At 55.8% G+C, this 10,154-nt stretch overlaps 1 protein-coding gene across 1 annotated transcript; it reads left to right on the top strand.

Annotated features, from left to right (window-relative positions):
• The first annotated feature begins 930 nt into the window (after window positions 1–930).
• c24h1orf74 (chromosome 24 C1orf74 homolog) lies at window positions 931–6,358 on the top strand. The gene is made up of 2 exons (XM_055655060.1): window positions 931–1,043; window positions 5,313–6,358. The coding sequence occupies exons 1-2, from the start codon at window positions 985–987 to the stop codon at window positions 6,139–6,141; spliced, it is 888 nt and encodes a 295-aa protein (XP_055511035.1). The 5' UTR covers window positions 931–984; the 3' UTR covers window positions 6,142–6,358.
• The last annotated feature ends 3,796 nt before the right edge of the window (window positions 6,359–10,154 follow it).

The raw sequence follows: 10,154 nt of genomic DNA on the forward strand, positions 1-10,154 counted from the left end.
GATGTTTCGGGTCGAGACCCTTCTTCAGACCCAGTCTGAAGAAGTGTCTCAACGCAAATCATTCTGTCTGAAGAAGGGTCTCATCCCGAAACATCACCCATTCCTTCTCTCCAGAGATGCTGCCTGTATTTTTGTGTCGATCTTCAACTTAAACCAGCATCTGCAGTTCCTTCTTACACACTTCAATCATACTTTACCTTGCAATAAACGTTATTCACTTTATCCTGTCTCTGAACACTGTGGACGGCTCGATTGGAATCACGAACAGCCTTTCTGCTGACTGGATAGCACGCAACAAGAAAGTCCTGGGATGTCAGGACTTTCATATGAAGAAAGACTGGATAGACTCGGCTTGTACTCGCTAGAATTTAGAAGATTGAGGGGGGATCGTATAGAAATTTACAACATTCTAAGGGGTTGGACAGGCTAGATGCAGGAAGATTGTTCCTGATGTTGGGGAAGTCCAGAACTAGGGGTCACAGTTTAAGGATAAGGGGGAAATCTTTTAGGACTGAGATGAGAAAAAACATTTTTCACACAGAGAGTGGTGAATCTCTGGAATTCTCTGCCACAGAATGTAGTCGAGGCCACAGTTCATTGGCTATATTTAAGAGGGAGCTAGATGTGGCCCTTGTGGCTAAAGGGATCAGGGGGTATGGAGAGAAGGCAGGTACAGGATATTGAGTTGGATGATCAGCCATGATCATATTGAATGGCGGTGCAGGCTCGAAGGGCCGAATGGCCTCTACTCCTGCACCTGTTGTGTATTGTCTGTCTGTCTGAGACACTGTGTCTGAAGAAGGGTCTCGACCAGAACCGCCCCATCCCTTCTCTCCACAGACGCTGCCTGTCCCACTGAGTTACTCCAGCACTTTGTGCCTGTATCAGTTTAACCCAGCACCTGCAGTTCCTTCCCACACCTGGCGCAGAGATGATTTGTGCGGCCATTGGCCGGCCTGAGCCTCTGGGGGAGGGGAGGGGCGCATGCGCCGGGCCCGTCCCTGCCCACAATGCCCCGCGCCCAGCGGCGGCTCCTGGACACGGTGAGTCGTAGCCCCGCCCCCCCCGGGTAATGGACCCCGTCACCATGGAGACGGCCCCCTCCTCACCCCCCCCCCCCCCCGTCACCATGGAGACGCCCCCCCCCCGGGTAATGGACCCCCGTCACCATGGAGACGGCCCCCCTCCCCCTAATGGACCCCGTCACCATGGAGACGGCCCCCCCCTCCCCTCCCCCACCCCCGTCACCATGGAGACGGCCCCCCTCCGGGTAATGGACCCCCCCCGTCACCATGGAGACGGCCCCCCTCCCCCTCCCCCCTCACCCCCCCCCCGTCACCATGGAGACGGCCCCCCCCCCCTCATGGACCCCCGTCACCATGGAGACGGCCCCCCCTCCCCCCCCCCCCCCCCCCGTCACCATGGAGACGGCCCCCTCCCCCTCACCCCCCCGTCACCATGGAGACGGCCCCCTCCCCCTCACCCCCCCGTCACCATGGAGACGGCCCCCCCCCCCCTCCCCCCCCGTCACCATGGAGACGGCCCCCTCCTCCTCCCCCCCCGTCACCATGGAGACGCCCCCCCCCCCTAATGGACCCCCGTCACCATGGAGACGGCCCCCCCCCCCTAATGGACCCCGTCACCATGGAGACGGCCCCCCTCCCCCTCACCCCCCCGTCACCCCCCCATGGAGACGGCCCCCCCCCCCCCCCACCCCCCCCCCCCCGTCACCATGGAGACCCCCCCCCCTCCCCCCCATCACCCCCCCTCACCCCCCCGTCACCATGGAGACGGCCCCCCCCCCCCGTAATGGACCCCCCGTCACCATGGAGACGGCCCCCTCCCCCTCACCCCCCCCGTCACCATGGAGACGGCCCCCCCCCCTCACCCCCCCGTCACCATGGAGACGGCCCCCCCCCCCCTCACCCCCCCGTCACCATGGAGACGGCCCCCCCCCCTAATGGACCCCCCCCGTCACCATGGAGACGGCCCCCCTCCCCCCACCCCCCCGTCACCATGGAGACGGCCCCCTCCCCCTCACCCCCCCCCGTCACCATGGAGACGGCCCCCCCCCCCTACCCCCCCCGTCACCATGGAGACGGCCCCCCCCCCCCTCCCCACTCACCCCCCCGTCACCATGGAGACGGCCCCCCCCCCTCCCCCCCCCCCCCCCCGTCACCATGGAGACGGCCCCCCCCCGTCACCATCCCCCTCACCCCCCCCCCCGTCACCATGGAGACGGCCCCCCCCCCCCAATGGACCCCCCCCGTCACCATGGAGACGGCCCCCCCCATCCCCCTCACCCTCTCCCTCCCCCTCCCCCTCCCCCCCCCCCTACCCCTCACCCTCACCCTCACCCCCCCCCTCCCCCTCACCCCCCCCCGTCACCATGGAGACGGCCCCCCCCCCCCCTCACCCCCCCCGTCACCATGGAGACGGCCCCCCTCCCCCCTCACCCCCCCCCCGTCACCATGGAGACGGCCCCCCTCCCCCTCACCCCCCCGTCACCATGGAGACGGCCCCCCTCCCCCTCACCCCCCGTCACCATGGAGACGGCCCCCCCCCCCCTCACCCCCCGTCACCATGGAGACGGCCCCCCTCCCCCCCACCCCCCCCCCCCCCCCCCCCCCCCCCCAACTCCTCTCCCCCGCCCCCCCCCCCCCCCCCTCACCCCCCCCCTCACCATGGAGACGGCCCCCCTCCCCCTCACCCCCCCGTCACCATGGAGACGGCCCCCTCCCCCCCACCCCCCCACCTCCCCCTCCCCGCCCCACCCCCCCCCCCCCCCCCACCCCCCACCCCCCCCCCCCCCCCCACCCAACCCCCCCCACCCCCTCCCCCCCCCCCCCCACCACCCACCCCGCCCCCCCCCCCGCACACCCCCTCCCCCCCCCCCCCCTCCCCCCCCCCCCCCCCCCCCCCCCACCCCCCCGTCACCCCCCCCCCCCCCCCTCACCCCCCCCGTCACCATGGAGACGGCCCCCCCCCCCCCCCCCCCCCCCGTCACCATGGAGACGGCCCCCCTCCCCCCCCCCCCCCCCCCCCCCCCCCGTCACCATGGAGACGGCCCCCCCCCCCCCCCCCCCCGTCACCATGGAGACGGCCCCCCTCCCCCTCCCCCCCCCCCGTCACCATGGAGACGCCCCCCCTCCCCCACCCCCCCCCCCCGTCACCATGGAGACGGCCCCCCCCCCCCCCCCCCCACCGTCACCATGGAGACGGCCGTCCCCCTCCATGGAGACGGCCCCCCCCCCCCCCCCCCCCCCCACCATGGAGACGGCCCCCCCCCCCCCCCCCCCCCCCCCCCTTCACTCACCATGGAGACCCCCCTCCCCCCCTCCCTTCACCATGGAGACCCCCTCCCCCCCCCCCCCGTCACCATGGAGACGCCCCCCTCCCCCCTCACCCCCCCCCCCCACCATGGAGACGCCCCCCCCTCCCCCTCACACCCCCCCTCACCATGGAGACCCCCCCCTCACCATGGAGACCCCCCCCTCCCCCTCACCCCCCCCCCTCACCATGGAGACGCCCCCCTCCCCCTCACCCCCCCCCCCCTCTCCGTCCCTCTCCCTCCCTCCCCCCCCCCCCCCCCCTCCCCCCCCCTCCCCCTCCCCCCCCCCCCCGTCACCATGGAGACGGCCCCCTCCCCCCCTCACCCCCCCCGTCACCATGGAGACGCTCCCTCCCCCCCCCTCACCCCCCGTCACCATGGAGACGCCCCCCTCCCCCCCTCACCCCCCCGTCACCGTGGAGACGGCCACCCCTCCCCCTCCCCCCCCTCACTCCCCCCCCCGTCACCATGGACTCCTGCCCCCCTCCCTCCCACCCTCTACCCTCTCCCCCCCACTCCCACCCCTCCCTCCCCCTGTCCCCCCAACCAGGGGGGGGGGGGGAGGCCCCTGAAATGTCACCTATTCATCGCTCCAGAGACGCTGCCTGTCCCGCTGAGTTGTTCTAGCATTTTGTGTCTGTTGCCGGGGAGAGGAGAGGGTGGTGGAGGTGCTTGTTCGTCAGTTCTAGAGTCAAAAGTCTTTAATTGTCATATGTACACATAACGGAGCAATTAGCCTCTTACTTGCAGCAGCACAACAGGCCTGCAAATACAATACACACATAGAGTGTATAACAGTAAAAGGAATTCAATTAATAGAAGATGGGCACACAATGCTGGAGTAACTCAGTGGGTCAGGCAGCGTCTCTGGAGGTGTTCAGGGTTATAGGCTGATTCTGTATAATTGTATTCACTGGAGTTTAGAAGGATGAGGGGCAATCTTATAGAAACATATAAAATTATAAAAGGACTGGACAAGCTAGATGCAGGGAAAATGTTCCCAATGTTGGGCGAGTCCAGAACCAGGGGCCACACACAGTCTTAGAATAAAGGGGAGACCATTTAAGACTGAGGTGAGAAAAAACTTTTGCACCCAGAGAGTTGTGAAATTGAGGAATTCCCTGCCACAGAGAGCAGTGGAGGCCAAGTCACTGGATGGATTTAAGAGAGTTAGATAGAGCTCTAGGGGCTAGTGGATTCAAGGGATATGGGGAGAAGGCAGGCACAGTTTATTGATTGGGGACAATCAGCCATGATCACAATGAATGGCGGTGCTGACTCGAAGGGCCAAATGGCCTCCTCCTGCACTTATTTTCTATGTTTCTATATCCCTGGTGTGTGGAGGATTGTGCGGGGATCACTGGTCGGTGCGGACTCGGTGAGCTGTAGGGCCCGTTTCCGAGCTGTGTCTCCATACTAATCTAAAACTAAATAAGGAATAGGTGACATTTTGTGTTGGAAACCAGCATCTTACAGTTCCTTCATACACTCAATAAATTAATAATCGTATAACTAGTGCAAGAATGCTAATGTCCTTGGTGCAAGCAAAAACAACAGTTTGCTTTTCCGAAAAAGTTATGAATACAGAGGAACTGCATAAAATTCTGACTTCATTAGTTCTACCATTGATGTTTAAGAAAGAACTGCAGATGCTGGAAAATCGAAGGTAGACAAAAATGCTGGCGAAACTCAGCGGGTTAGGCAGCATTTCTAGAGCAAGGGATTGGAGACGTTTCTGGTCGAGTCCCTTCTTCAGTCTGAAGAAGGGTCTCAACCCAACGTCGCCTATTCCTTCGCTCCATAGATGCTGCCGCACCCGCTGAGTTAGTTCTACCATTGAGACCATTTTCATTTAGTTAGCCACTGTGATCGTCACATTAGATATTTTGGAAAAAACATAATCAAATATCTCCTTAAATTTTCCTGTCAATTGACCAGATGATTTTTCCTTGGCTGTTTATATCTATATTTTGTATTTTAGAGTGATTGTCACCAGAATGGAGGCGGTCAGGAAGGAGCAACTGGTCTTTATGACGCAGAAGTATTTAAGGATGAACCGAAAGAAAGGTTTTTCTAAGTCTCGCTGCTTGCAGCTTGCCGCTGAAATCCTAGCTGTCGACTCCGGGCTGAAGCCTTCCTTCTTGTTTGATTATTGTGCATCAAATGCAGAACAGATCCAGAACTATGTCCAGGAGCTGTGGAAAACTGGGCTTCTCTCCGAACATCTACACGTCCTCAGCATACAAGACAACATCTTAATAACAAACTTGAACAGAACCATCAGACACTTGGAACGAACACTGCAGGGAGATGGTGTCCCAGTCATTGATGTTTCATTGCACAGGAAGACCCCACAACTGGCAGAGTCCTGGGTGACACAGCAGGTCGAGGCCCAAGTGGACATTATTTGGAAGCACCTGAAATCACAGGTAATTCATGCAGAGATGAGCACACCAGGTGTTGTTACCACCAGTGAGATTTTCTCACCCGAGTGGAATCTGTGTACAGTGTTTGGGTTTCTCCTTGGCTTCCCTGCTTCATACTGGTTTGATTTTAACCAGAGTTTTGAGAACTGTCTGGGCATGACTCAACTTCGGGCTTTCTCTGTCTCTGCTATTTGCCCCAGAATCACTGAGAACCTTAAGCATCGGATGTACTCATTCAGTGTCCCCGAAAACCTTTATTTGGATTTACAGAGCATGCTGGAGACTTGGCGGAGGAATCTACAATCAGACTTTAACAAGCAGTCCTCATTCTCTGATCTCTGCATCTCCACAGAGGTAGTCTGTCTGCCGGGGATTACCCTGTAAATATTCTGTATAACAACACGTCTTTAATTAAAAACATAAAATCCCCCTTAACAAAGATAGACTCGGCTTGTACTCGCTAGAATTTAGTTTGAGGGGGGATCTTATAGAAATGTACAAAATTCTTAAGGGGTTGGATAGGCTAGATGCAGGATGTTGGGGAGGTCCTCCCGATGTTGGGGAGGTCCAGAACTAGGGGTCACAGTTTAAGGATAAGGGGGAAATCACACTGAATTTAGGACCGAGATGAGAAAAACATTTTTCACACAGAGAGTGGTGAATCTGTGGAATTCTCTGCCACAGAAGGAAGTTGAGGCCAGTTCATTGGCTATATTTAAGAGGGAGTTAGATGTGGCCCTTGTGGCTAAAGTGATCAGGGGGTTATGGAGAGAAGGCAGGTACAGGATACTGAGTTGGATGATCAGCCATGATCATATTGAATGGCGGTGCAGGCTCGAAGGGCCGAATGGCCTACTCCTGCACCTATTGTCTATGTTTCTAACTGCATGACAGAGTACAATGAAGAAAAATAACACCTAAAGAAATATTAAGTTTGCTGTTGAAACGTGGTCATAGAATCATAGAGTGATACAGCACGGAAACAGGCCCTTCAGCCCAACTTGCCCACACCGGCCAACATGCCCCAGCTACACCAGTCCCACCTGCCTGCGCTTGGTCCCTATCCCTCCAAACCTGTCCTACCCATGTACCTGTCTACTTGTTTCTTAAACGTTGGGATAGTCCAGACCTCAACGATCTGCTGTGGCAGCTGGTTCCATACACCCACCACCCTTGGTGTGAAAGTTACCCCTCAGTAACCTATTCCAGGATGTCACTACACCCACTGCACTAGCAAGCAATAAATTTGTGGTTGCTTGTGAGAAAACTGCCTTCCAAGAAACCAAAGATACATAGCACAGGAACAGGCCCTTCAGCCCACAATGTTTGTGCCGTACATGATGAGAAGTTACAATGTTTGTGCCACTTCATGCCTGTCTAAAAGCCTCTTAAAGGATGAGCCTTCCAAGTTTTTAATCCAATCACCTCTTTTGGGCCTCCACTTCCATGAAAGAGAATGAAACTGAGATGGGCTTGTCAGCCCAAACCACTCCTAAACACCTTCTGGACGAGGTCTTGACCAGTTTCCTCTCTTCTTCCCGCCTGTCCCGTTGAGTTACTCCAGCATTTTGTGTCTATCATCGCAAAATAAATATTTATGTTGCAGACATAGGTTGCAAGGGGTAGGCTGGCCATCGGCCCTTCGAGCCAGCACTGCCATTCAATGGGATCATGGCTGATCATCCACAATCAGTACCCCATTCCTGCCTTCTCCCCATATCCCTTGATTCCGTTAGCCCTAAGAGCTGAATCTAACTCTCCCTTGAAAACATCCAGTGAATCGACCTCCACCGCCTTCTGCGGCAGAGAATTCCACAGATTTACAACTCTCTGGGTGATTATATAGACACCAGCCAGTATCTCATAAAATATTCATTTTATTTGCATCTTACAAATAAACGTACATGAAATTTCAGTTGCCGTTTTTAAAGTCAGTAAATGTTCAATGTGAATACTGTCACTGCTTTGTCTACTTTAACAGTGAACATAATCTACAGCCGTGATAATATTGTGAGTTTAATCATATGCCGTATTTACTGCGAGCGCATCACTACTTCACTACTTCAATGTGGAGAATATGGATAGGTGACGTTTATCAGAGTGCTGGAGTAACTCAGTGGGTCAGGCAGCATCTGTGGCGAACATGGATAGGTGACGTTTCACAGAGTGCTGGAGTAACTCAGCGGGTCAGGCAGCATCTGTGATGGAGCTAAGGAAATAGGTAACGTTTCGGGCCGAAACCCTTCCGGGTTTCGGCCCGGCAGCATCTATGGAGCTAAGTGCCTATTTCCAGAAGGGTTTCGGCCCGAAACGTTGCCTATTTCCTTAGCTCCATAGATGCTGCTCAGCGGGTCAGGTAGCATCTGTGGGGAACATGGATAGGTGACGTGTCTTTTACAGTAAAATGAGTCACCCCAGGACTTTGTGTCTTTTTCGTATGGGTAAAGAAAGCTGGCAGAGAGGAGGGGCAGGACAGAACACGGCAGGAAATAGATGGATGCAGGCAAGGTTTGTTTTGATGGGCAGATGATCGGAACTTGGGGCAGAGGTAAAAACAGAAGGTGTGAGCCAGACCGATTGAATAGTTGCAGATTGTGAAGCCGGAGAAAGGAATGGAGGGGGAAGGGGAGGAGAGAAATAGGTGCTGGTCCAGGAGGAGCATGCGAGAGGGTGGGGGGGAGATGGGGAAGAAAGCGGAGGGGGTTGTTAGAGGTTAACTACAAAAGGACAATTCAATGTCCACACCTTTGGGTTGTAAGATGACGAACTTCTACCCGTAGGTGTCGCTGTTCACCAACATTCCTCACTGCTCCACCATTCACTGTGAATTGAACGGAGACGAGGAAACACTTTTTCTCACAGAGAGTGGTGAGTCTGTGGAATTCTCTGTCTCAGTGTAGGGAGGTGGAAGCAGGTTCTCTGGATGCTTTCAAGAGAGAGCTAAATAGGGCTCTTAAAGATAGCGGAGTCAGGGGATATGGGGAGAAGGCAGGGGAGTCAGGGGATATAGAAGCTGGGATGTAATGTTAAAATTGTACAAGGCATTGGTGAGACCAAATCTGGAGTATGGTGTACAATTTTGGTCGCCCAATTATAGGAAGGATGTCAACAAAATAGAGCGAACAGAGGACAGAGGAGATTTACTAGAATGTTGCCTGGGTTTCAACAACTAAGTTACAGAGAAAGGTTGAATAAGTTAGGTCTTTATTCTCTGGAGCGCAGAAGGTTAAGGGGGGACTTGATAGAGGTCCTTAAAATGATGAGAGGGATAGACAGAGTTGATGTGGACAAGCTTTTCCCTTTGAGAATAGGGAAGATTCAAACAAGACATGACTTCAGAATTAAGGGACAGAAGTTTAGGGGTAACATGAGGGGGAACCTCTTTACTCAGAGAGTGGTAGCGGTGTGGAATGAGCTTCCAGTGGAAGTGGTGGAGGCAGGTTCGTTGGTATCATTTAAAAATAAATTGGATAGGCATATGGATGAGAAGGGAATGGAGGGTTATGGTATGAATGCAGGCAGGTGGGACTAAGGGGAAAAAGTTGTTCGGCACGGACTTGTAGGGCCAAGACAGCCTGTTTCCGTGCTGTAATTGTTATATGGTTATATGGGGAGAAGGCAGGAACGGGGTACTGATTGTGGATGATCAGCCATGATCACATTGAATGGCGGTGCTGGCTCGAAGGACCGAATGGCCTCCTCCTGCACCTATTGTCTATTGAAATTCTATCTGCCAATGTTCCAGTATCCTCACTATCCACAACACCAACAAAATCATTGTCTGATAAACGTCACCTATCCATGTTCTCCACAGATGCTGCCTGGCCCGCTGAGTTACTCCAGCACTCTGTGAAACGTCACCTATCCATGTTCTCCACAAATGCTGCCTGACCCGCTGAGTTACTCCAGCACTGTGTGAAACGTCACCTATCCATGTTCTACACAGATGCTGCCTGACCCGCTGAGTTACTCCAGCACTCTGTGAAACGTCACCTATCCATGTTCTCTCACAGATGCTGCCTGACCCACTGAGTTATGGTACAGCAGCATCTATGGAGCTAAGGAAATAGGCAACGTTTCGGGCCGAAATCCTTCTGGAAATAGGCAACGTTTCGGGCCGAAACCCTTATGGGTTTCGGCCCAAAACATTTCCTATTTCCTTAGCGCCATAGATGCTGCTGCACCCGCTGAGTTACTCCAGCACTCTGTGAAACGTCACCTATCCATGTTCCCCACAGATGCTGCCTGACCCGCTGAGTTAATCCAGCACGCTGTGAAACGTCACCTATCCATGTTCTCCACAGATGCTGCCTGACCCGCTGAGTTACTCCAGCACTCTGAAACGTCACCTATCCATGTTCTCCACAGATGCTGCCTGACCCACTGAGTTACTCCAG

Source organism: Leucoraja erinacea, chromosome 24 (genome assembly GCF_028641065.1).
Source record: "Leucoraja erinacea ecotype New England chromosome 24, Leri_hhj_1, whole genome shotgun sequence".
Lineage (NCBI taxonomy): Eukaryota > Metazoa > Chordata > Chondrichthyes > Rajiformes > Rajidae > Leucoraja > Leucoraja erinaceus.